The 27125-nt window shown below is 48.7% G+C and overlaps 1 protein-coding gene across 6 annotated transcripts in view; it reads left to right on the top strand.

Moving 5' to 3' along the window:
- The window catches only part of LOC110523811 (actin remodeling regulator NHS), a 154415-nt gene that overhangs the window by 34542 nt on the left and 92748 nt on the right, over nucleotides 1-27125 (top strand). For 5 of the 6 annotated variants that reach the window (XM_036976771.2, XM_036976852.2, XM_036976810.2 and 2 more), the window contains 2 exons: nucleotides 17571-17748; nucleotides 25806-25937. In XM_036976771.2, coding sequence (XP_036832666.1) covers nucleotides 17571-17748; nucleotides 25806-25937 — 310 coding nt within the window. Of the gene's footprint in view, nucleotides 1-17570; nucleotides 17749-21080; nucleotides 21275-25805; nucleotides 25938-27125 lie in introns of those variants that run through there. The other variant, XM_090214446.1, reaches the window with a different exon arrangement.

The raw sequence follows: 27125 nt of genomic DNA, 5'->3' as shown, positions 1-27125 counted from the left end.
AGAAAGCTTTTCTGACTGAAGTGCCTCTCTTCTGACATCAGCACGGTGCCCCCTATGGAAGGAAGCTAGACTTTTCAACAACTTGATATTTAACCCTGTTTTAAAATGGGCAGTGTTGAGGTGGTAGAACTGACTAAATGAATTGCCCCATAGAGGTCTTATAACCCGTTCTAGAGGTAAATATGCTTGGCTGTTATTTTCATAGGCTATGCAACTATTTGTCATTTAAAAAAAGCTGCCCATTATTAAATCTGTGAAATTAATTCATTGGGCTTTTATTTGCATTACTGTTTTTCACTCAGGTAAATATTTGTTATATTGTTGTTGCATTGTCAAGAGATTAATCTGCCAGTCAGCATTTCATTGCACTGTGTACATGACAAATTAACAAACTGGAACTTAGAAGGGAAGGTGAGGGCAGCCAGAAAGAGGGGAAACGAGTGGTATAGTATGGAGAGAGGAGAAGAGTGGTATAGTATGGAGAGTGGTATAGTATGGAGAGTGGTATAGTATGGAGAGTGGTATAGTATGGAGAGTGGTATAGTATGGAGAGTGGTATAGTATGGAGAGTGGTATAGTATGGAGAGGGGAGGAGAGTGGTATAGTATGGCGAGGGGAGGAGAGTGGTATGGAGAGGGGAGGAGAGTGGTATAGATAGGAGAGTGGTATAGTATGGAGAGGGGAGGAGAGTGGTATAGTATGGAGAGGGGAGGAGAGTGGTATAGAATGGGCAGGAGAGGAGAGTGGTATAGATTGGGGAGGGGAGGAGAGTGGTATGGGGAGGAGAGTGGTATAGTATGGAGAGGGGAGGAGAGTGGTATAGTATGGAGAGGGGAGGAGAAACCTAGAGAGGAACCAGGCTATGTGGGGTGGCCAGTCCTCTTCTGGCTGTGCCGGGTGGAGATTATAACAGAACATGGCCAAGATGTTCAAATGTTCATAAATGACCAGCATGGTCGAATAATATTAAGGCAGAACAGTTAACTGGAGCAGCAGCACGGTCAGGTGGACTGGGGACAGCAAGGAGTCATCATGTCAGGTAGTCCTGGGGCATGGTCCTAGGGCTCAGGTCAGTTGAAACTATAATTATAGTATGGAGAGGGGAGGAGAGTGGTATAGAATGGGGAGGAGAGGAGAGTGGTATAGAATGGGGAGGAGAGGAGAGTGTATAGAATGGGGAGGAGAGGAGAGTGGTATAGAATGGGGAGGAGAGTGGTATAGTATGGAGAGGGAGGAGAGTGGTATAGTATGGAGAGGGGAGGGAGAGTGTATAGTATGGAGAGGGGAGGAGAGTGGTATAGTATGGAGAGGGGAGGAGAGTGGTATAGTATGGAGAGGGGAGGAGAGTGGTATAGTATGGAGAGGGGAGGAGAGTGGTATAGTATGGAGAGGGGAGGAGAGTGGTATAGTAAGGAGTGTGGGAGGTCGTGATGACAGTTCCGAGAGGCGCTGTGCGTGCGCGAGGGACACGACAGTGCGCGTGTTCGTTGCGTCTTGGGCCGTGAGAACTGACAGGGCTCTTGTGCGGTGTGGTAGGACACCGTTCGCGGGTTGCGTCTCGAGGACAGCGGACGCGATGGTCTCGTATGACACTACATGTCGTCGTTTCTTCTCTCGATGACACTACATTCTCGTTGCTTCTCTATTACGACTACATGGTGCTCGGTTTTCGGCTCGAGGTACACTACGATGTGTGCGGTCTGCTGATACACTACATGCTACTACATGTCTCTGTTGCTTCTCTAGTACACTACAATCTCGTTTCTGCTCTATTACACTACATTCTCGTTTCTTCTCTAGTACACTACATGCTTGTCTTCTCTATGGACACTGCGTGCGGTTTCTTCTCTATTACACTACATTCTCTGTTTCTCTATGTACACTACATGTCTCTATTACTCCATTGCTCTTTTCTTCTCTATTACACTACATTCTCTTCTCTATTACACTACAGTCTCTGTTCTTCTCTATTACACTACATTCTCTTTTCGTCTCGAGTAGGACAGTCTCTTTCTTCTCTATTACCTACATTCTCTTTTCTTCTCTATGTACATCGTCTTCTCTGATTACATTCTCTTTTCTGCTCTAGTACTTCGGTGCTCGAGTACCTCTTCTGTCTCTATGACATTCTGTCTCTAGTACTTCTCGCTATTAGCAGTCTCTTCTCTATTACATTCTCTTCTCTGATACAGTCTCTGCTCTATTACATTGCTCTTTCGCTATTACATTCTCTTCCTATTACATTCTTCTTCTCTAGTTACATTCTCTTCTCTAGTTACATTCTCTTGTCTCTATTACATTCTCTGTCTCTATGACATTCTCTTCTCTAGTACATGCGCGTCTGATTACTTGCTCGTCTCTATACATTCTCTTGCTCTATTACATTCTCTTCTCATGACATTCGCTTCGCTATTGACAGGCTCTTCTCTATTACAGTTCTCCATACATTCTCTTCTTTCTCTTCTCTATTACAGTCTCTTCGCGATTCATTCTCTCTCTATTACATGCTCTTCTCTACATCTCTATTCGTCGTCTAGGTAGCGTGCTAGTGTGAGACATTCTCTTCTCTATTACATTGCTCTTCTCTATTACATTCCTCTATGACATCTCTAATTCTCTTTATTCTCGCTCGTTCTCTATTACATGCCTTCTCTAGTACTTTCTCTTCTCTATACAGTCTCTTCGCTATTACATTCTCTTCTCGAGTACATTGCGCTTCTCTATTACATGTCGCTTCTCTATTACATTGCGTTCTCTATTACAGTCTCTTCTCTATTTCTTTCTCTTCTCCCCTCTCTATTTTTCTAGTATGGAGAGGAGAGTGGTATGGAGAGGAGAGTGGTATGAGAGGAGAGTGGTATGGGAGAGGAGAGTGGTATGGGAGTAGGAGAGTGGTATGGAGAGGAGAGTGGTATGGAGAGGAGAGTGGTATGGAGAGGAGAGTGGTATGGAGAGGAGAGTGGTATGGAGAGGAGAGTGGTATGGAGAGGAGAGTGGTATGGAGAGGAGAGTGGTATGGAGAGGAGAGTGGTATGGAGAGGAGAGTGGTATGGAGAGGAGAGTGGTATGGAGAGGAGAGTGGTATGGAGAGGAGAGTGGTATGGAGAGGAGAGTGGTATGGAGAGGAGAGTGGTATGGGAGAGGAGAGTGGTATGGAGAGGAGAGTGGTATGGAGAGGAGAGTGGTATGGAGAGGAGAGTGGTATGGAGAGGAGAGTGGTATGGGAGAGGAGAGTGGTATGGAGAGGAGAGTGGTATGGAGAGGAGAGTGGTATGGAGAGGAGAGTGGTATGGAGAGGAGAGTGTATGGGGGAGAGGAGAGTGGTATGGAGAGGAGAGTGGTATGGAGAGGAGAGTGGTATGGAGAGGAGAGTGGTATGGAGAGGAGAGTGGTATGGAGAGGAGAGTGGTATGGAGAGGAGAGTGGTATGGGGAGGAGAGTGGTATGGGGAGGAGAGTGGTATGGGGAGGAGAGTGGTATGGGAGGAGAGTGGTATGGGGAGGAGAGTGGTATGGGAGGAGAGTGGTATAGTATGGAGAGTGGTATAGTATGGAGAGGGGAGGAGAGTGGTATAGTATGGAGAGGGGAGGAGAGTGGTATGGAGAGGGGAGGAGAGTGGTATGGAGAGGGAGGAGAGCGGTATGGAGAGGGGAGGAGAGTGGTATGGAGAGGGGAGGAGAGTGGTATGGAGAGGGAGGAGAGTGGTATAGTATGGAGAGGGGAGGAGAGTGGTATAGTATGGAGAGGGAGGAGAGTGGTATGGGAAGGAGAGTGGTATAGAGAGGGAGGAGAGTGGTATAGAGAGGGGAGGAGAGTGGTATAGAGAGGGGAGGAGAGTGGTATGGAGAGGGAGGAGAGTGGTATGGTATGGAGAGGGAGGAGAGTGGTATAGTATGGAGAGGGGAGGAGAGTGGTATAGTATGGAGAGGGAGGAGAGTGGTATAGTATGGAGAGGGGAGGAGAGTGGTATAGTATGGAGAGGGAGGAGAGTGGTAGATAGATGGAGAGGGGAGGAGAGTGGTATAGTATGGAGAGGGAGGAGAGTGGTATAGTATGGAGAGGGGAGGAGAGTGGTATAGTATGGAGAGTGGAGGAGAGTGGTATGGGGAGGAGAGTGGTATAGAGAGTGGTATAGAGAGGGAGGAGAGTGGTATAGTATGGAGAGGGGAGGAGAGTGGTATAGTATGGAGAGGGGAGGAGAGTGGTATAGTATGGAGAGGGGAGGAGAGTGGTATTGAGAGGGAGGAGAGTGGTATTGAGAGGGAGGAGAGTGGTATGGAGAGGGGAGGAGAGTGGTATAGTATGGAGAGGGGAGGAGAGTGGTATAGTATGGAGAGTGGAGGAGAGTGGTATGGGGAGGAGAGTGGTATGGAGAGGGGAGGAGAGTGGTATGGGGAGGAGAGTGGTATAGAGAGGGAGGAGAGTGGTATGGAGAGGGGAGGAGAGTGGTATGGAGAGGGGAGGAGAGTGGTATAGAGAGGGGAGGAGAGTGGTATAGAGAGGGGAGGAGAGTGGTATGGAGAGGGGAGGAGAGTGGATGGGAGAAGGGGAGGAGTGGTATGGAGAGGGGAGGAGAGTGGTATGGAGAGGGAGGAGAGTGGTATAGAGAGGGGAGGAGAGTGGGTACAGAGAGTAGGGAAGGAGAGTGGTATAGAGAGGGAAGGAGAGTGGTATAGAGAGGGGAGGAGAGTGGTATAGAGAGGGAGGAGAGTGGTATAGAGAAGGGGAGGAGAGTGGTATAGAGAGGGGGAGGAGAGTGGTATAGAGAGGGGAGGAGAGTGGTATAGAGAGGGGAGGAGAGTGGTATAGAGAGGGAGGAGAGTGGTATAGAGAGGGGAGGAGAGTGGGTATAGAGGGGAGGAGAGTGGTATAGTATGGAGAGGGGAGGAGAGTGGTATAGTATGGAGAGGGAGGAGAGTGGTATAGAGAGTGGTATAGAGAGGGGAGGAGAGTGGTATAGTATGGAGAGGGAGGAGAGTGGTATAGTATGGAGAGGGGAGGAGAGTGGGTTATAGTATGGAGAGGGGTGGAGAGTGGTATAGTATGGAGAGGGGAGGAGAGTGGTATTGTATGGAGAGTGGTATAGTATGGAGAGGGGAGGAGAGTGGTATGGAGAGGGGAGGAGAGTGGTATTAAGAGGGGAGGAGAGTGGTATAGTATGGAGAGGGGAGGAGAGTGGTATAGTATGGAGAGGGGAGGAGAGTGGTATAGTATGGAGAGGGGAGGAGAGTGGTATAGTATGGAGAGTGGAGGAGAGTGGTATGGGGAGGAGAGTGGTATAGTATGGAGAGGGGAGGAGAGTGGTATAGAGAGGGGAGGAGAGTGGTATAGAGAGGGGAGGAGAGTGGTATAGAGAGGGGAGGAGAGTGGTATAGAGAGGGGAGGAGAGTGGTATAGAGAGGGGAGGAGAGTGGTATAGAGAGGGAGGAGAGTGGTATGGAGAGGGGAGGAGAGTGGTATGGAGAGGGGAGGAGAGTGGTATAGGAGAGGGGAGGAGAGTGGTATGGAGAGGGGAGGAGAGTGGTATGGAGAGGGGAGGAGAGTGGTATGGAGAGGGGAGGAGAGTGGTATGGAGAGGGAGGAGAGTGGTATGGAGAGGGGAGGAGAGTGGTATGGAGAGGGGAGGAGAGTGGTATGGAGAGGGGAGGAGAGAGGTATGGAGAGGGGAGGAGAGTGGTATGGAGAGGGGAGGAGAGTGGTATGGAGAGGGGAGGAGAGTGTATGGAGAGGGGAGGAGAGTGGTATGGAGAGGGGAGGAGAGTGGTATGGAGAGGGGAGGAGAGTGGTATGGAGAGTGGTATGGGAGGAGAGTGGTATGGAGAGTGGTATGGGGAGGAGAGTGGTATGGAGGGGAGGAGAGTGGTATGGAGAGGGGAGAGAGTGGTATGGAGAGGGGAGGAGAGTGGAATGGAGAGGGGAGAGAGTGGAATGGAGAGGGGAGGAGAGTGGAATGGAGAGTGGTATGGAGAGGGGAGGAGAGTGGTATAGAGAGGGGAGGAGAGTGGTATGGTTTGGAGAGGGGAGGAGAGTGGTATGGTTTGGAGAGGGGAGGAGAGTGGTATGGTTTGGAGAGGGGAGGAGAGTGGTATGGTTTGGAGAGGGGAGGAGAGTGGTATGGTTTGGAGAGGGGAGGAGAGTGGTATGGTTTGGAGAGGGGAGGAGAGTGGTATGGAGAGGGGAGGAGAGTGGAATGGAGAGGGGAGGAGAGTGGAATGGAGAGGGGAGGAGAGTGGAATGGAGAGGGGAGGAGAGTGGAATGGAGAGGGAGGAGAGTGGAATGGAGAGGGGAGGAGAGTGGAATGGAGAGGGGAGGAGAGTGGTATGGAGAGGGGAGGAGAGTGGTATGGAGAGGGGAGGAGAGTGGTATGGAGAGGGGATGAGAGTGGTATGGGAGGAGAGTGGTATGGAGAGTGGTATGGGAGGGGAGGAGAGTGGTATGGAGAGGGGAGGAGAGTGGTGTGGTATGGAGAGGGGAGGAGAGTGGTATGGTTTGGAGAGGGGAGGAGAGTGGTGTCTGGAGAGGGGAGGAGAGTGGTATGGAGAGGGGAGGAGAGTGGAATGGGAGAGGGGAGGAGAGTGGAATGGAGAGGGGAGGAGAGTGGAATGGAGAGGGGAGGAGAGTGGAATGGAGAGGGAGGAGAGTGGAATGGAGAGGGGAGGAGAGTGGTATGGAGAGGGGAGGAGAGTGGTATGGAGAGGGGAGGAGAGTGGTATGGGGAGGAGAGTGGTATGGAGAGTGGTATGGAGAGGGGAGAGAGTGGTATGGAGAGGGGAGGAGAGTGGTGTGGTATGGAGAGGGGAGGAGAGTGGTGTGGTATGGAGAGGGGAGGAGAGTGGTATGGAGAGGGGAGGAGAGTGGTATGGAGAGGGGAGGAGAGTGGTATGGGGAGGAGAGTGGTATGGAGAGTGGTATGGAGAGGGGAGGAGAGTGGTATGGAGAGTGGTGTGGTATGGAGAGGGGAGGAGAGTGGTATGGAGAGGGGAGGAGAGTGGTATGGAGAGGGAGGAGAGTGGTATGGAGAGGGGAGGAGAGTGGTATGGAGAGGGGAGGAGAGTGGTTATAGTATGGAGAGGGGAGGAGAGTGGTATAGTATGGGGAGGGGAGGAGAGTGGTATGGAGAGGAGAGGAGAGTGGTATAGTATGGAGAGGGGAGGAGAGTGGTATAGTATGGAGAGGGGAGGAGAGTGGTATAGTATGGAGAGGGGAGGAGAGTGGATATGGGAGAGGGGAGGAGAGTGGTATAGTATGGAGAGGGGAAGAGAGTGGTATAGTTTGGAGAGGGGAGGAGAGTGGTATAGTTTGGAGAGGGGAGGAGAGTGGTATAGTTTGGAGAGGGGAGGAGAGTGGTATAGTATGGAGAGGGGAGGAGAGTGGTATAGTATGGAGAGGGGAGGAGAGTGGTATAGTATGGAGAGGGGAGGGAGTGGTATAGTATGGAGAGGGGAGGAGAGTGGTATAGTATGGAGAGGGGAGGAGAGTGGTATAGTATGGAGAGGGGAGGAGAGTGGTATAGTATGGAGAGGGGAGGAGAGTGGTATAGTTTGGAGAGGGGAGGAGAGTGGTATAGTTGGAGAGGGGAGGAGAGTGGTATAGTTTGGAGAGGGGAGGGAGTGGTATAGTTTGGAGAGGGGAGGGAGAGTGGTATAGTTTGGAGAGGGGAGGAGAGTGGTATAGTTTGGAGAGGGGAGGAGAGTGGTATAGTTTGGAGAGGGGAGGAGAGTGGTATAGTTGGAGAGGGAGGAGAGTGGTATAGAATGGGGAGGAGAGTGGTATAGAATGGGGAGGAGAGTGGTATAGAATGGGGAGGAGAGTGGTATGGAGAGGGGAGGAGAGTGGTATGGAGAGGGGAGGAGAGTGGTATGGAGAGGGGAGGTGAGGGGAGGAGAGTGGTATGGAGAGGGGAGGAGAGTGGTATGGAGAGGGGAGGAGAGTGGTATGGAGAGTGGTATGGAGAGTGGTATGGAGAGGGGAGGAGAGTGGAATGGAGAGGGGAGGAGAGTGGAATGGAGAGGGGAGGAGAGTGGTATGGAGAGGGGAGGAGAGTGGTATGGAGAGGGGAGGAGAGTGGAATGGAGAGGGGAGGAGAGTGGAATGGAGAGGGGAGGAGAGTGGAATGGAGAGGGGAGGAGAGTGGAATGGAGAGGGGAGGAGAGTGGAATGGAGAGGGGAGGAGAGTGGAATGGAGAGGGGAGGAGAGTGGAATGGAGAGGGGAGGAGAGTGGAATGGAGAGGGGAGGAGAGTGGAATGGAGAGGGGAGGAGAGTGGAATGGAGAGGGGAGGAGAGTGGAATGGAGAGTGGTATGGAGAGGGGAGGAGAGTGGTATAGAGAGGGGAGGAGAGTGGTATGGTTTGGAGAGGGGAGGAGAGTGGTATGGTTTGGAGAGGGGAGGAGAGTGTTATGGAGAGGGGAGGAGAGTGTTATGGAGAGGGGAGGAGAGTGGTATGGAGAGGGGAGGAGAGTGGAATGGAGAGGGGAGGAGAGTGGAATGGAGAGGGGAGGAGAGTGGAATGGAGAGGGGAGGAGAGTGGAATGGAGAGGGGAGGAGAGTGGAATGGAGAGGGGAGGAGAGTGGAATGGAGAGGGGAGGAGAGTGGAATGGAGAGGGGAGGAGAGTGGAATGGAGAGGGGAGGAGAGTGGAATGGAGAGGGGAGGAGAGTGGAATGGAGAGGGGAGGAGAGTGGAATGGAGAGGGGAGGAGAGTGGTATGGAGAGTGGTATAGTTTGGAGAGGGGAGGAGAGTGGTATGGTTTGGAGAGGGGAGGAGAGTGGTATGGTTTGGAGAGGGGAGGAGAGTGGTATGGTTTGGAGAGGGGAGGAGAGTGGTATGGTTTGGAGAGGGGAGGAGAGTGGTTTGGAGAGGGGAGGAGAGTGGTTTGGAGAGGGGAGGAGAGTGGTATGGAGAGGGGAGGAGAGTGGTATGGAGAGGGGAGGAGAGTGGTATGGAGAGGGGAGGAGAGTGGAATGGAGAGGGGAGGAGAGTGGAATGGAGAGGGGAGGAGAGTGGAATGGAGAGGGGAGGAGAGTGGAATGGAGAGGGGAGGAGAGTGGAATGGAGAGGGGAGGAGAGTGGAATGGAGAGGGGAGGAGAGTGGAATGGAGAGGGGAGGAGAGTGGTATGGAGAGGGGAGGAGAGTGGTATGGAGAGGGGAGGAGAGTGGTATGGAGAGGGGAGGAGAGTGGAATGGAGAGGGGAGGAGAGTGGAATGGAGAGGGGAGGAGAGTGGAATGGAGAGGGGAGGAGAGTGGAATGGAGAGGGGAGGAGAGTGGTATGGAGAGGGGAGGAGAGTGGTATGGAGAGGGGAGGAGAGTGGTATGGAGAGGGGAGGAGAGTGGTATGGGGAGGAGAGTGGTATGGAGAGTGGTATGGAGAGGGGAGGAGAGTGGTATGGAGAGGGGAGGAGAGTGGTGTGGTATGGAGAGGGGAGGAGAGTGGTGTGGTATGGAGAGGGGAGGAGAGTGGTGTGGTATGGAGAGGGGAGGAGAGTGGTATGGAGAGGGGAGGAGAGTGGTATGGAGAGGGGAGGAGAGTGGTATGGGGAGGAGAGTGGTATGGAGAGTGGTATGGAGAGGGGAGGAGAGTGGTATGGAGAGTGGTGTGGTATGGAGAGGGGAGGAGAGTGGTATGGAGAGGGGAGGAGAGTGGTATGGAGAGGGGAGGAGAGTGGTATGGAGAGGGGAGGAGAGTGGTATGGAGAGGGGAGGAGAGTGGTTATAGTATGGAGAGGGGAGGAGAGTGGTATAGTATGGAGAGGGGAGGAGAGTGGTATGGAGAGGGGAGGAGAGGAGAGTGGTATGGAGAGGGGAGGAGAGGAGAGTGGTATAGTATGGAGAGGAGAGGAGAGTGGTATAGTATGGAGAGGGGAGGAGAGTGGTATAGTATGGAGAGGGGAGGAGAGTGGTATAGTATGGAGAGGGGAGGAGAGTGGTATAGTATGGAGAGGGGAGGAGAGTGGTATAGTTTGGAGAGGGGAGGAGAGTGGTATAGTTTGGAGAGGGGAGGAGAGTGGTATAGTTTGGAGAGGGGAGGAGAGTGGTATAGTATGGAGAGGGGAGGAGAGTGGTATAGTATGGAGAGGGGAGGAGAGTGGTATAGTATGGAGAGGGGAGGAGAGTGGTATAGTATGGAGAGGGGAGGAGAGTGGTATAGTATGGAGAGGGGAGGAGAGTGGTATAGTATGGAGAGGGGAGGAGAGTGGTATAGTATGGAGAGGGGAGGAGAGTGGTATAGTATGGAGAGGGGAGGAGAGTGGTATGGAGAGGGGAGGAGAGTGGTATGGAGAGGGGAGGAGAGTGGTATGGAGAGGGGAGGAGAGTGGTATGGAGAGGGGAGGAGAGTGGTATGGAGAGGGGAGGAGAGGAGAGTGGTATAGTATGGAGAGGGGAGGTGAGTGGTATAGTATGGAGAGGGGAGGAGAGTGGTATAGTATGGAGAGGGGAGGAGAGTGGTATAGTATGGAGAGGGGAGGAGAGTGTTATAGTTTGGAGAGGGGAGGAGAGTGGTATAGTTTGGAGAGGGGAGGAGAGTGGTATAGTTTGGAGAGGGGAGGAGAGTGGTATAGTTTGGAGAGGGGAGGAGAGTGGTATAGTTTGGAGAGGGGAGGAGAGTGGTATAGTTTGGAGAGGGGAGGAGAGTGGTATAGTTTGGAGAGGGGAGGAGAGTGGTATAGTTTGGAGAGGGGAGGAGAGTGGTATAGAATGGGGAGGAGAGTGGTATAGAATGGGGAGGAGAGTGGTATGGAGAGGGGAGGAGAGTGGTATAGAATGGGGAGGAGAGGAGAGTGGTATGGAGAGTGGTATGGGGAGGAGAGGAGAGTGGTATAGAATGGGGAGGAGAGGAGAGTGGTATGGAGAGGGGAGGAGAGTGGTATAGTATGGAGAGGGGAGGAGAGTGGTTATAGTATGGAGAGTGGAAGAAAGTGGTTATAGTATGGAGAGGGGAGGAGAGTGGTATAGAATGGGGAGGAGAGGAGAGTGGTATAGAATGGAGAGTGTTATAGTATGGAGAGGGGAGGAGAGTGGTATAGAATGGGGAGGAGAGGAGAGTGGTATGGAGAGTGGTATGGGGAGGAGAGGAGAGTGGTATGGAGTGGGGAGGAGAGTGGTATAGTATGGAGAGGGGAGGAGAGTGGTATAGTATGGAGAGGGGAGGAGAGTGGTATGGAGAGGGGAGGAGAGTGGTATGGAGAGGGGAGGAGAGTGGTATGGAGAGGGGAGGAGAGTGGTATGGAGAGGGGAGGAGAGTGGTATGGAGAGGGGAGGAGAGGAGAGTGGTATAGTATGGAGAGGGGAGGTGAGTGGTATAGTATGGAGAGGGGAGGAGAGTGGTATAGTATGGAGAGGGGAGGAGAGTGGTATAGTATGGAGAGGGGAGGAGAGTGGTATAGTTTGGAGAGGGGAGGAGAGTGGTATAGTTTGGAGAGGGGAGGAGAGTGGTATAGTTTGGAGAGGGGAGGAGAGTGGTATAGTTTGGAGAGGGGAGGAGAGTGGTATAGTTTGGAGAGGGGAGGAGAGTGGTATAGTTTGGAGAGGGGAGGAGAGTGGTATAGTTTGGAGAGGGGAGGAGAGTGGTATAGTTTGGAGAGGGGAGGAGAGTGGTATAGAATGGGGAGGAGAGTGGTATAGAATGGGGAGGAGAGTGGTATGGAGAGGGGAGGAGAGTGGTATAGAATGGGGAGGAGAGGAGAGTGGTATGGAGAGTGGTATGGGGAGGAGAGGAGAGTGGTATAGAATGGGGAGGAGAGGAGAGTGGTATGGAGAGGGGAGGAGAGTGGTATAGTATGGAGAGGGGAGGAGAGTGGTTATAGTATGGAGAGTGGAAGAAAGTGGTTATAGTATGGAGAGGGGAGGAGAGTGGTATAGAATGGGGAGGAGAGGAGAGTGGTATAGAATGGAGAGTGTTATAGTATGGAGAGGGGAGGAGAGTGGTATAGAATGGGGAGGAGAGGAGAGTGGTATGGAGAGTGGTATGGGGAGGAGAGGAGAGTGGTATGGAGTGGGGAGGAGAGTGGTATAGTATGGAGAGGGGAGGAGAGTGGTATAGTATGGAGAGGGGAGGAGAGTGGTATAGAATGGGGAGGAGAGGAGAGTGGTATGGAGAGGAGAGTGGTATAGTATGGAGAGGGGAGGAGAGTGGTTATAGTATGGAGAGTGGAAGAAAGTGGTTATAGTATGGAGAGGGGAGGAGAGTGGTATAGAATGGGGAGGAGAGGAGAGTGGTATAGAATGGAGAGTGTTATAGTATGGAGAGGGGAGGAGAGTGGTATAGAATGGGGAGGAGAGGAGAGTGGTATGGAGAGTGGTATGGGGAGGAGAGGAGAGTGGTATGGAGTGGGGAGGAGAGTGGTATAGTATGGAGAGGGGAGGAGAGTGGTATAGTATGGAGAGGGGAGGAGAGTGGTATGGAGAGGGGAGGAGAGTGGTATGGAGAGGGGAGGAGAGTGGTATGGAGAGGGGAGGAGAGTGGTATGGAGAGGGGAGGAGAGTGGTATGGAGAGGGGAGGAGAGGAGAGTGGTATAGTATGGAGAGGGGAGGTGAGTGGTATAGTATGGAGAGGGGAGGAGAGTGGTATAGTATGGAGAGGGGAGGAGAGTGGTATAGTATGGAGAGGGGAGGAGAGTGTTATAGTTTGGAGAGGGGAGGAGAGTGGTATAGTTTGGAGAGGGGAGGAGAGTGGTATAGTTTGGAGAGGGGAGGAGAGTGGTATAGTTTGGAGAGGGGAGGAGAGTGGTATAGTTTGGAGAGGGGAGGAGAGTGGTATAGTTTGGAGAGGGGAGGAGAGTGGTATAGTTTGGAGAGGGGAGGAGAGTGGTATAGTTTGGAGAGGGGAGGAGAGTGGTATAGTTTGGAGAGGGGAGGAGAGTGGTATAGTTTGGAGAGGGGAGGAGAGTGGTATAGAATGGGGAGGAGAGTGGTATAGAATGGGGAGGAGAGTGGTATGGAGAGGGGAGGAGAGTGGTATAGAATGGGGAGGAGAGGAGAGTGGTATGGAGAGTGGTATGGGGAGGAGAGGAGAGTGGTATAGAATGGGGAGGAGAGGAGAGTGGTATGGAGAGGGGAGGAGAGTGGTATAGTATGGAGAGGGGAGGAGAGTGGTTATAGTATGGAGAGTGGAAGAAAGTGGTTATAGTATGGAGAGGGGAGGAGAGTGGTATAGAATGGGGAGGAGAGGAGAGTGGTATAGAATGGAGAGTGTTATAGTATGGAGAGGGGAGGAGAGTGGTATAGAATGGGGAGGAGAGGAGAGTGGTATGGAGAGTGGTATGGGGAGGAGAGGAGAGTGGTATGGAGTGGGGAGGAGAGTGGTATAGTATGGAGAGGGGAGGAGAGTGGTATAGTATGGAGAGGGGAGGAGAGTGGTATAGAATGGGGAGGAGAGGAGAGTGGTATGGAGAGGAGAGTGGTATAGTATGGAGAGGGGAGGAGAGTGGTTATAGTATGGAGAGTGGAAGAAAGTGGTTATAGTATGGAGAGGGGAGGAGAGTGGTATAGAATGGGGAGGAGAGGAGAGTGGTATAGAATGGAGAGTGTTATAGTATGGAGAGGGGAGGAGAGTGGTATAGTATGGAGAGGAGAGGAGAGTGGTATGGAGAGGGGAGGAGAGTGGTATGGTATGGAGAGGGGAGGAGAGTGGTATGGTATGGAGAGGGGAGGAGAGTGGTATAGAATGGGGAGGAGAGGAGAGTGGTATGGAGAGTGGTATGGAGAGGGGAGGAGAGTGGTACGGTATGGAGAGGGGAGGAGAGTGGTATGGTATGGAAAGGGGAGGAGAGTGGTATAGTATGGAGAGGGGAGGAGAGTGGTATAGTATGGAGAGGGGAGGAGAGTGGTATAGTATGTAGAGGGGAGGAGAGTGGTTATAGTATGGAGATGGGAGGAGAGTGGTATAGTATGGAGAGGGGAGGAGATTGGTATAGTATGGAGAGGGGAGGAGAGTGGTATAGAATGGGGAGGAGAGGAGAGTGGTATGGAGAGGGGAGGAGAGTGGTATAGTATGGAGAGGGGAGGAGAGTGGTATAGAATGGGGAGGAGAGGAGAGTTGTATAGTATTGAGAGGGGAGGAGAGTGGTATAGAATGGGGAGGAGAGGAGAGTGGTATAGAGAGTGGTGTGGAGAGGGGAGGAAAGTGGTATAGTATGGAGAGGGGAGGAGAGTGGTATAGAATGGGGAGGAGAGTGGTATGGGGAGGAGAGTGGTTATAGTATGGAGATGGGAGGAGAGTGGTATAGTATGGAGAGGGGAGGAGAGTGGTATAGTATGGAGAGGGGAGGAGATTGGTATAGTATGGAGAGGGGAGGAGAGTGGTATAGAATGGGGAGGAGAGGAGAGTGGTATAGAATGGGGAGGAGAGTGGTATGGAGAGGGGAGGAGAGTGGTATAGAATGGGGAGGAGAGTGGTATGGAGAGGGGAGGAGAGTGGTATAGTATGGAGAGGGGAGGAGAGTGGTATAGAATGGGGAGGAGAGTGGTATAGAATGGGCAGGAGAGGAGAGTGGTATGGAGAGTGGTATGGAGTGGGGAGGAGAGTGGTATGGTATGGAGAGGGGAGGAGAGTGGTATGGTATGGAGAGGGGAGGAGAGTGTTTTAGTATGGAGAGGGGAGGAGAGTGGTATAGTATGGAGAGGGGAGGAGAGTGGTATAGTATGTAGAGGGGAGGAGAGTGGTATAGAATGGAGAGGAGAGTGGTATGGAGAGTGGTATGGAGAGAGGAGGAGAGTGGTATGGTATGGAGAGGGGAGGAGAGTGGTATGGTATGGAGAGGGGAGGAGAGTGGTATAGAATGGAGAGGAGAAGAGTGGTATAGTATGGAGAGGGGAGGAGAGTGGTATAGTATGGAGAGGGGAGGAGAGTGGTATAGTATGGAGAGGGGAGGAGAGTGGTATAGAATGGAGAGGAGAGTGGTATAGAATGGAGAGGAGAGTGGTATAGAATGGAGAGGAGAGTGGTATAGAATGGAGAGGGGAGGAGAGTGGTATAGTATGGAGAGGGGAGGAGAGTGGTATAGTATGGAGAGGGGAGGAGAGTGGTATAGTATGGAGAGGGGAGGAGAGTGGTATAGAATGGGGAGGAGAGGAGAGTGGTATAGAATGGGGAGGAGAGGAGAGTGGTATAGAATGGGGAGGAGAGGAGAGTGGTATAGTATGGAGAGGGGAGGAGAGTGGTATGGAATGGGGAGAACGTAGTAGTGAGTGGGGCAGCACGTTACGGGGAGTGGAGCAGAGCGGGACGGAGTAGGGAGTAGTGGTACCAATTGGATGTCTCCATCCGCAACATTTCAAGCTAGCTGTGGCGTGACCTTACAAGACGTTCTTAACTCTGTTCCACTATTACATGATCACATATAAACATGTATGTCTGGGATTCCTCTGGTGACCCACCTACCCTCAGCACTACTCATTCATGTCTCCTCTCTCTCTCTCTTCGACCATGGTACTGTACTTGTACTTCAAATCAAAATAAAATTGTATTTGTCGCATACACATATTTAGCAGGTGTTATCGCAGGTGTAGCAAAATGCACCAACAGTGCAGTCATTTTTAAAAACTTTTTTTCTTTCTCATTATGGGGTGTTGTGTGTGGATTGTTGAGACATTTTTTTAAAATTAATTTTAGAATAATGCTGTAACGCAACAAAATGTGGAAAAAGTCTAGGTCTGAATACTTTCCGAGTGCACTGTATATACAGTACCAATCAAAAGTTTGGACACCTATTTATTTAAGTGTTTTTCTTTATTTTTACTGTTTCTACATTATAGAATACAAAACTGAAATAACACATAGTAACCAAAAAATGGTTAAACAAATCAAAATATATTTTAGATTGAAGAATCTACAAAGTTCGCCCTTTGCCTTGATGACAGTTTTGCATAGGCTTGGCATTCTCTCAACCAGCTTCACCTGGAATGCTTTTCCAACAATCTTGAAGTAGTTCCCACATATGCTAAGCACTTGTTGGCTGCTTTTCCTTCACTCTGCGGTCCAACTCATACAAACCATCTCATTTGGGTTGAGGTCAGGTGATTGGGGAGACCAGGTCATCTGATGCAGCACTCCATCACTCTCCTTCTTGGTCAAATAGCCCTTACACAGCCTGGAGGTGTGTTGGGGTCATTGTCCTGTTGAAAAACAATTGATAGTTCCTCTAAGTGCAAACCAGATGGGATGGAGTATCGCTGCAGAATGCTGTGGTAGCCATGCTGGTTAAGTTTGCCTTGAACTCTAAATAAATCACAGCAAAGCACCATCACGCCACCCCCTCCATGCTTCACGGTGGGAACTACACATACGGAGATCATCCATTCAGCTACTCTGCTTCTCACAAAGACATGGCGGTTGGAACCAAACATCTCAAATTTGGACTCATCAGACCATCAGACAGATTTCCACCAGTCTAATGTCCATTGCTCGTGTTTCTTGGCCCAAGCATGTCTCTTCTTATTATTGGTGTCCTTTAGTAGTGGTTTCTTTGCAGCAATTCAACCATGAAGGCCTGATTTCATTCTCCTCTGAACAGTTGTTGAGATGTGTCTGTTACTTGAACTCTGAAGTATTTATTTGGGCTGCAATTTCTGAGGCTGGTAACTCTAATGAAGTTATCCTCTGCAGGAGAGGTAACTCTGGGTCTTCATTTCCTGTGGCAGTTGTTATGAGAGCGAGTTTCATCCTTGAGCTTGATGGTTTTTGTGACAGCACTTGAAGAAACGTTCTTTTACATTTTCCAGATTGACTGACCTTCATGTCTTAAAGTGATGATGGAATGTTGTTTCTCTTTTGCTTATTTGAGCTGTTCTTGCCATAATATGAACTTGGTCTTTTACCAAATAGGTCTATCTCTGTATACCACCCTTACCTTGCCATACCACCCCTACCTTGTCACAACACAACTGAATGCATTAAGAAGGAGAGAAATTCCACAAATATACACTTAAAAGCACACCTGTTTATTGAAATGCATTCCAGGTGACTACCTCATGAAGCTAGTTGAGAGAATGCCAAGAGTAAGCAGAGCTGTCATCAAGGCAAAGGGTGGCTACTTTGAAGTATCTAAAATATATTTTGATTTAACACTTTTTTGGTTACTAAATGATTCCATATGTGTAATTTCATAGTTTTGATGTCTAAACTATTATTTTACAATGTAGAAAATAGTAAAAAATAAAAACCCTTGAATGAGTAGGTGTGTCCAAACTTTTGACTGGTACTGCATATCAGTTACATACAGTACATGTCTCTCTATCTTCTATCCTATTGATTCTTGATCTGTAGTGTTCTGATTGTGGAAGAACTGTCTTCCAATGTGTTGTGATCAATAAATGTGTTTGTGTGTGATAGTTCTGTCTCAGGTTTTGGCCCTGCATGAAGTTTACTTTTTTTTTTATAGATAGTTTAAATGTTGTCTTTGTGCATGTTGTAGGATACTTCTAATTGTGATGTTTTTATTAAATCACGTATGGTTCAATGACAATAACCCTAACCATCTGCATGTAACTCTGCTGTAACCCAGCTCCATTAACCTGACCTTAACCATAACCCAACCCCTAACCTTTACCACCACTTACTGTTCCAGGCTGCTCCTCCCTCTGACAGTCTCGGCCAACGACCTCGGCACCCTGTTCCTAACGTTCCCTCCACGCTGGACAAGCAGACTAACTGGTCCAGAGTTCTCCCACTGCCCACACCTCAGGAGAGGATGAAGAGCGACTCACAAGTCATCACATCCTGCGTTATCCCAATTAACGTCACTGGTAAATACCATGCAGCTTCTTAACCCTTTGAATGCATCCAACATGGCACTCTATTGCTTATACACTACTTTTGACCATGGCCCACTTGACCAGTGTGTTTTCAGAGGTCTCCTCTGTCGCTGTACCACAGCAGCCCTCATTATTCTAACTGTCCGTCCCCACCTGTCCCTTATACTCGGGTGAAAGATGTTATTTATTTATTTATTCCACCTTTGTTGGGTGGGGTGCTGAGCTGAGCTGTTGGCCGGGGTTTGGGTAGCCAGGAGGAAGGCATGGCCGTAGAGAAATGCTTATTGAAATTCTTATCAGTGGTGATGGTGTTTCCTAGCCTCAGTGCAGTGGACAGCTGGGAGGAGGTGCTCTTATTCTCCATGGACTTTACTGTCCCAAAACCTTTTAGAGTTAGAGCTACAGGATGCACATTTGTTTGAAAAAGCTAGCCTTTGCTTTCCTAACTGTCTGAGTATATTGGTTCCTGGCTTCCCTGAAAAGTTGCATGTTGCGAGGGCTATTCGATGCTAATGCAGAATGCCACAGGATGTTTTTGTGCTGGTCAAGGGCAGTCGGGTCTGGAGTGAACCAAGGTCTATATCTGTTCTTAGTTCTACATTTTTTGAATGGGGCATGCTTATTTAAGATGGTGAGGAAATTACTTTTTAAGAACGACCAGGCATCCTCGACTGACGGGAGGAGGTCAATATCCTTCCAGGATACCCAGGCCAGGTCGATTAGAAAGGCCTGCTTGCAGAAGTGTTTTAGGGAGCATTTGATAGTGATGAGGGGTGGTCGTTTGATTGCGGACCCATAGCGGATGAAAACAGCGGAGGTGTATTTGGAGGGCAAGTTGGGCAGGATAATATCTAAGAGTGTGCCCATGTTTACAGATTTGGGGTTGTACCTGTTGGGTTCCTTGATCATTTGTGTGAGATTGAGGGCATCTAGCTTAGATTGTAGGACTGCTGGGGTGTTAAGCATATCCCAGTGTAGGTCACCTAACAGAACAAACTCTGAAGATAGATGGGGGGCAATCAATTCAAATAACAGGCAGCAACAGTGAGGGACTTATTTCTGGAGAGATTCATTTTTAAAATTAGAAGCTCGAACTGTTTGGGCATAGACCTGGAAAGTATGACAGAACTCTGCAGGTGATCTCTGGAGTAGATTGCAACTCTTTCCCCTTTGGCAGTTATATCTTGACAGAAAATGTTGTAGTTGGGTATGGAAATCTCAGAATTTAGTGGACTTCCTAAGCCAGGATTCAGACACGGCAAGGACATCAGGGTTGGTGGAGTGTGCTAAAGCAGTGAGTAAAACAAAGGGAGGAGGCTTCTGATGTTAACATGCATGAAACCAAGGCTTTTTCGGTTACAGAAGTCAACAAATGAGAGTGCGTGGGGACACGCAGGTTAACCTCCACATCACCCGAGGAACAGAGGAGGAGTAGGATGAGGGTATGGCTGAAAGCTATCAGAACTGGTCATCTAGTGCGTTGGGGACAGAATAAAAGGAGCAGAATTCTGGGTGTGGTAGAATAGATTCAGGGCATAATGTACAGACGGGTATGGTAGGGTGCGGGTACAGTGGAGGTAAACCCAGGCACCGAGTGATGAGATTGCATCTCTGGACGGGCTACTTATGCTGGGTGAGGTCACTGCATGTGTGGGAGGTGGGACAAAGGAGGTATCTGAGGCATGTTGAGTGGGACTAGGGGCTCCGCAGTAAAATAAAACTATCCTAAACAACAGTGTACAAGGCATATTGGCATTTAAAAGAGACAGAAAGTGAGGCATAAAGCAATCACAGGTGTTGAGAGCTAGCTAAGACAACAACTGGTAAGATGGCGATGAATGGGCAGAGAGGGTCGGTTAACTACACACAGGGCCTGAGTTAGAGGCAGGGGCCAACAGATTAAAAAAATTGAGTACTGTGATTAGTGAACAGTCTAGCAGGCATCAGCTATGTAGCCAAGTGATTATAGGGTCCAGTGGACAGCAATAGATGGAACAGGGAAGCAGCTAGGTAGTCGTTACTATGCTAGCACGCAGGACACACAGTGTTTGAAGTTAGCAGTCCGGGGTAAGTAAAAGTGTCTGCGCCGACGTCCGTCAAAGGCCGGTTGAGGGCACAGCGGATGGAGTTACGTCGTCGGACCAGTCATGGTGGTATGGCGGGGCGCCGTGTCAACAACGAGTCCAGGCCAGATGGCGAAAGAGGTGTTGTAGTAATTTCGTTTGCTAGCCGGGAGATGCACTTGGCTCGCGGCTAACTGGTGCTCGCTTCGGGGCAGGGGAGTTAGCCACTATAGCCACTCGGTAGCAGTTAGCTAGCAGCGATGATCCGATGCAAAGCTTACGGCAAGGATCCGGTGGAGTAGTGGATTCTAGCCGTGTTTGGGTGGAGTCCGGGAGGCATTGGCTGAGTTGCAGAGTGATCACAGAGTAGGCCAAGAGGTGGGCCTGGCTCAGGGCTAGCTTCGGTGCTGGGTCACTTAGTGGGAGCTGTGATGATCAGGAGTAATGGTCCAGGGTTTACGGCAGGAATCTGGCATTGTAGTGGAGAAAACAGTCCGATACTGGCAGGCTGGTATTATCCAGGCTAAAAAAACATCTGGTGTTTGTGCATTGCTAGCAGTGGCTAACAATGACTAACAATGACTAAATAGCTAATTAGCTGGTTAGCTTCTGATGGAGATTCTGGCTATAAGGTCTAAAAAATAGCAGATCCGTGTCACATTGTGTGAGGCGGGTTACCGGAAGGTATATTTAATTTAAAAATGGAAAAGAGATTGAAAATAAATTGCCGGGGGACGCCGTACCAGACGGTAATGCCTTATTTATATAAGGCATTTATTGTATATATACACACACACACACACACACACACACACACAAAAATACTAAATACAAAAAGTAAACGAGAGGACGACAAACCACGTCTGCTCTGCTACGCCATCTTGGAAATAAGGCATTACCGTCTGGTACGGCGTCCCCCGGCAAAATAAATAGTGGGGGTACGCCGTACCAGTAAAACATGAGCCTATCACGATAATTAAAACAAAATGTAAAGAAATCTGTAGGCTATGTACACCGCTTTTTATTTATACCGCATGTCAGAGTCGTGAAAATGTAGCACATGGCAGGGCCTCCTGGCTGTCTGTTTAAGTTATGGTTAAAGGCTGGTCTGTTTGTGCCAGTGAGGGGAAGATACTGCTTCATGAATGCAAATTAGTCCCATTAGAATAGTTAAAAGGCCTGTTGAGATGTATTTACTGTGAGTTGCATAGAGTCTCAAAGATCTGGAGCCAACAGGGGCTGAGTCAGAAACTGAACATTGTGAGAAAAGAGCTGTAATAATGTGGAGCTGAAAGAAGTCTCTAGTCACATGATAGTAATGAAGTAGAGCGAGAAACACCACAACTAGAGACACGGAGGGAGACACAGAGACACGGAGAGAGACCCGGAGGTAGACTGGGAGACACGGAGAGAGACCCGGAGGTAGACTGGGAGACACGGAGAGAGACACGGAGGTAGACTGGGAGACACGGGGGGGGGGGGGGGGGGAGACACAGAGAGACCAAGATACGCAGAGAGCGGCAGCATAGTCAGTTAGGATCACAGATAGGATCACTAGGTACTGCATTCTATTCCAGAACTACTGCATTCTGTTCTGGAATTCTCTACATCAGTTTGTGTCCTCAGTTTGTAAACCTGCATGATACTGTAAAATGTGGATGGCAGCTTTGCTATAGATGGCAGTAACGTGAATCTTTTTTCAGGGTGACCTAAATATTGTCTAGCTTTCATCAAGCTGCCCACTCACGAAAAAGCTTCAAACTGTGACCACTACCTGCAACCTGGTTCAGGTTATCAGTCAACCTACCAGGGTAGTTAAAAAACAGCACAGGAATTAAATCATCAACATGTATTGATCACATCTTTACTAATGCTGCAGAACTCTGCTCTAAAGCAGTATCCAGATCCATCAGATGTAGTGATCACAATATAGTAGCCATAACCAGGAAAACCACAGTTCCAAAGGCTGGAACTAATATAGTGTATAAGAGGTCAGGCTGGGCCTAATATAGTGTATAAGAGGTCAGGCTGGAACTAATATAGTGTATAAGAGGTCAGGCTGGAACTAATATAGTGTATAAGAGGTCAGGCTGGGCCTAATATAGTGTATAAGAGGTCAGGCTGGAACTAATATAGTGTATAAGAGGTCAGGCTGGAACTAATATAGTGTATAAGAGGTCAGGCTGGAACTAATATAGTGTATAAGAGGTCAGGCTGGAACTAATATAGTGTATAAGAGGTCAGGCTGGAACTAATATAGTGTATAAGAGGTCAGGCTGGAACTAATATAGTGTATAAGAGGTCAGGCTGGAACTAATATAGTGTATAAGAGGTCAGGCTGGAACTAATATAGTGTATAAGAGGTCAGGCTGGAACTAATATAGTGTATAAGAGGTCAGGCTGGAACTAATATAGTGTATAAGAGGTCAGGCTGGAACTAATATAGTGTATAAGAGGTCAGGCTGGGCCTAATATAGTGTATAAGAGGTCAGGCTGGAACTAATATAGTGTATAAGAGGACAGGCTGGAACTAATATAGTGTATAAGAGGTCAGGCTGGAACTAATATAGTGTATAAGAGGACAGGCTGGAACTAATATAGTGTATAAGAGGTCAGGCTGGAACTAATATAGTGTATAAGAGGTCAGGCTGGAACTAATATAGTGTATAAGAGGTCAGGCTGGAACTAATATAGTGTATAAGAGGTCAGGCTGGGCCTAATATAGTGTATAAGAGGACAGGCTGGAACTAATATAGTGTATAAGAGGTCAGGCTGGAACTAATATAGTGTATAAGAGGTCAGGCTGGGCCTAATATAGTGTATAAGAGGACAGGCTGGAACTAATATAGTGTATAAGAGGTCAGGCTGGGCCTAATATAGTGTATAAGAGGACAGGCTGGAACTAATATAGTGTATAAGAGGTCAGGCTGGAACTAATATAGTGTATAAGAGGTCAGGCTGGAACTAATATAGTGTATAAGAGGTCAGGCTGGAACTAATGTAGTGTATAAGAGGTCATACAATACGTTTTGTAGTGATTCTTGTGTTGAAGATCTACAGTATTCTGACCACTTGACTTTTTCCCAATGTTGTTACGTTACAGGCTTATTCTAAAATTGATTGCATTGTTTTAAAGTTTTTGTTTTAAAGGGGAGTTTCTTCCGTTCTTCTCAGCAGATCTTCTCAAGCTGCTGGGGCGGCAGGGTAGCCTAGTGGTTAGAGCGTTGGACTAGTAACCGGAAGGTTGCGAGTTCAAACCCCCGAGCTGACAAGGTACAAATCTGTCGTTCTGCCCCTGAACAGGCAGTTAACCCACTGTTCCCAGGCCGTCATTGAAAATAAGAATTTGTTCTTAACTGACTTGCCTGGTTAAATAAAGGTAAAATAAAAAAAAAAAAAGCTCTGTCAGGTTGGATGGGGAGCGTTGCTGCACAGCTATTTTCTCCAGAGGTGTTCGATCGGGTTCAAGTCTGGGCTCTGGCTGGTCCACTCTGGCTGGTCCTGCGTCGTCTTGGCTGTGTGCTTAGGGTCATTGTCCTGTTGGAAGGTGAACCTTTGCCCCAGTCTGAGGTCCTGAAAATATAGATGGCAGGAGTGTGAATCTGGAGATGGCAGGAGCGTGAAACTTTGTGGATGGTGCTCTTGGGGTGATGAGAGGTGTTGGGTTTGCGCCAATCTGTAGATGGCAGGAGCGTGAATCTGGAGATGGCAGGAGCGTGAAACTTTGTGGATGGTGCTCTCGGGGTGATGAGAGGTGTTGGGTTTGCGCCAATCTGTAGATGGCAGGAGCGTGAATCTGGAGATGGCAGGAGCGTGAAACTTTGTGGATGGTGCTCTCGGGGTGATGAGAGGTGTTGGGTTTGCGCCAGACATATTTGCGCAATACATACCGTTTTCCTTGATGGCCAAAAAGCTAAATTTTAGTCTCATCTGACCAGAGTACCTTCTTCCATATATTTGGGGAGTCACCCACCTGCCTTTTGGCGAACACCAAATGTGTTTGCTTATTTTTTCTTTAAGCAATGGCTTTTTTCTGGCCACTCTTCCATAAAGCCCAGCTCTGTGGAGTGTACGGCTTAAAGTGGTCCTATGGACAGATACTCCAATCTCCGCTGTGGAGCTTTGCAGCTCAGGGTTATCTTTGGTCTCTTTGTTGCCTCTCTGATTAATGCCCTCCTTGCCTGGTCTGTGAGTTTTGGTGGGCAACCCTCTCTTGGCAGGTTTGTTAGCCCCATATTCTTTCCATCTTTTAATAATGGATTTAATGGTGCTCCGTGGGATGTTCAAAGTTTCTGATATGTTTTTATAACCCAACCCTGATCTGTACTCCTCCACAACTTTGTCCCTGACCTGTTTGGAGACTGTCTTGGTATTCATGGTGCCACTTACTTGGTGGTTCCCCTTGCTTAGTGGTGTTGCAGACTCTGGCCTTTCAGAACAGGTATGCGTGTATATATAGTGAAATCATGTGACAGATCATGTGACACTTAGATTACACACAGGTGGACTTTATTTAAGTAATTATGTGACTTCTGAAGGTAATTGGTTGCACCAGATCTTATTTAGGGGGTTCATAGCGAAGGGGGTGAATACATATGTACGCACCGTTTTACATTTTTAAATTTCACTTCACCAATTTGGACTATTTTGTGTTTGTCCTTTACATGAGATCCAAATAAAAATCTATTTAAATTACAAGTTGTAATTCAACAAAATGTAGCACGCGCTCCAGCAGGTATATCTCTCTGGTCACCCCCAAAACCAATTCTTTCTTTGGCCGCCTCTCCTTCCAGTTGCTGCCAATGACTGGAACGAACTACAAAAATCTCTGAAACTGGAAACACTTATCTCCCTCACTAGCTTTAAGCACCAACTGTCAGAGCAGCTCACAGATTACTGCACCTGTACATAGCCCATCTATAATTTAGCCCAAACAACTACCTCTTTCCCAACTGTATTTATTTTATTTATTTATTTATTTTGCTCTTTTGCACCCCATTATTTTTATTTCTACTTTGCACATTCTTCCACTGCAAATCTACCATTCCAGTGTTTTACTTGCTATATTGTATTTACTTTGCCACCATGGCCTTTTTTTTGCCTTTACCTCCCTTATCTCACCTTATTTGCTCACATCGTATATAGACTTGTTTCTACTGTATTATTGACTGTATGTTTGTTTTACTCCATGTGTAACTCTGTGTTGTTGTATGTGTCGAACTGCTTTGCTTTATCTTGGCCAGGTCGCAATTGTAAATGAGAACTTGTTCGCAACTTGACTACCTGGTTAAATAAAGGTAAAATACATTTAAAAAATATATTTAAAAAAATAGGAAAAGCGCCAAGGGGGATGAATACTTTTGCAAGACACTGTAGATGGCAGTATCCTTAATCTATAGATAGCAGTAGTGTTAATCTATAGATGGCAGTAGCGTGAATCTGTATGTGGCAGTAGTGTGAATCTGTAGGTGGCAGTAGTGTGAATCTGTAGGTGGCAGTAGTGTGAATCTGTAGGTGGCAGTAGTGTGAATCTGTAGGTGGCAGTAGCGTGAATCTGTAGGTGGCAGTAGCGTGAATCTGTAGGTGGCAGTAGCGTGAATCTGTAGGTGGCAGTAGCGTGAATCTGTAGGTGGCAGTAGCGTGAATCTGTAGGTGGCAGTAGCGTGAATCTGTACGTGGCAGTAGCGTGAATCTGTACGTGGCAGTAGTGTGAATCTGTACGTGGCAGTAACTTGAATCTATATTTTTCTGTTGATAGATACAGCTTGTATCCTCTGCTTGTCTGACCTTCCATCTTGTTCACTGTGGAAACATTAGTTAAGCTATAACTACTATAGCTTCTAGCTATAACTACTATAGCTTCTAGCTATAACTACAGCTGTTGATCTCTGCTTGCTTCAGTGTGAGAAAGAGAGGAGAGGGTTTTGCTGCTGTCACTAACATACAAAGGTTTCTCACACGTTTTGTGTCTGCACTGTTCTGCAGGGGTTCAGTTCCACAGAGACTCTAGTGTGCACTGCTCGCTGATCCACTCTCAGTCCGTACTTCAGAGGAGGAGGAAGCTGAGGAGACGGAAGACTGTCATCGGGATTCCTAGAAGTGTTCAGCAGGACCTAGGTATGTTTAACCTTAGACCTAACCTTGAACCCTATGACCTGTACTATTTATAGACCTAGATATGACTAATTGTAGTCCTAACCTTAAACCCAAACATTTGACATTTCAGTCATTTAGCAGATGCTGTTTTCCAGAACGACTTAGTACATTCATCTTAAGTAAGCTACATATCACAGTCATAGTAAGTACATTTTTCCTCAAAGTAGTTATCAGCAAAGTCTAGAAGGGCGGGGGGGTGTCAAGTGCGAGTGTTGGTTCAGGATTATTATTTTTTTTTATTTGGGGGGGTCGAGGTGAGGAGGGGAATTATTTCAGATACTGTTTGAAGAGATAGGGTTTCAGGTTCTTTAAGAAGATGGGCAGGGACTCTGCTGTCCTAGCTTCAGGGGGAAACTGGTTCCATCATTGGGGTTCCAGGACAGAGAAGAGCTTGGACTGGACTGAGCGGGAGCTGCCAAGAGGCCAGAGGTGGCAGAACGAAGTGCTCAGGTTGGGGTGTTGGGTTTGAGCATAGCCTGAAGGTAGGGAAGGGCAGGCCTTCCCCGGGAGGAAGAGCAGTTCCGTCTTGTTGAGCTTGAGGTGGTGGGCCGACATCAGAGCGGAGATACCTGCCAGGCACACAGAGATCCGTCAGAAGGAGAAAAGTAGTAGTACAAAATGAAATTCAGCCACATTACGGACACCGCCACACTTCCAGACAAACTAAACACCTTCTTTGCCCGCTTTAAGGATAATACAGCAACAACTTCTCCACTTCGCTGACCCACAACACTGGGGTCCCCCCCAAGGGTGTGTGCTCAGCCCCCTCCTGTATTCCCTGTTCACCCATGATTGCGTGGCCATGCACACCTCCAACTCAATCATCAAGTTTGCAGACGACGCACCAGTAGTGGGCTTGATCACCAACAACGACAAAACCGCCTACAAGGAGGAGGTGAGGGCACTCTGAGTGTGGCATCAGGAAAACAACCTCTCACTCAATGTCAACAAAACAAAGGAGATAATCGTGGACTTCAGGGAGCACCCCTCTATCCACATTGAAGGGACAGCAGTGGAGAAGGTGGAAAGTTGAAGTTCCTTGGCTTACACATCACAGACAAACTGAAATGGTCCACTCCCACAGACAGTGTGGTGAAGAAGGCACAACAGCGCCTCTTCAACCTCAGGAGGCTGAAGAAATTTGGCTTG

This window comes from Oncorhynchus mykiss, chromosome 1, assembly GCF_057628025.1.
Source record: "Oncorhynchus mykiss isolate SJ-2025 chromosome 1, ASM5762802v1, whole genome shotgun sequence".
In the NCBI taxonomy this organism is placed as follows: Eukaryota; Metazoa; Chordata; class Actinopteri; order Salmoniformes; family Salmonidae; genus Oncorhynchus; species Oncorhynchus mykiss.
This window is presented reverse-complemented; position numbering and strand designations above follow the sequence as displayed.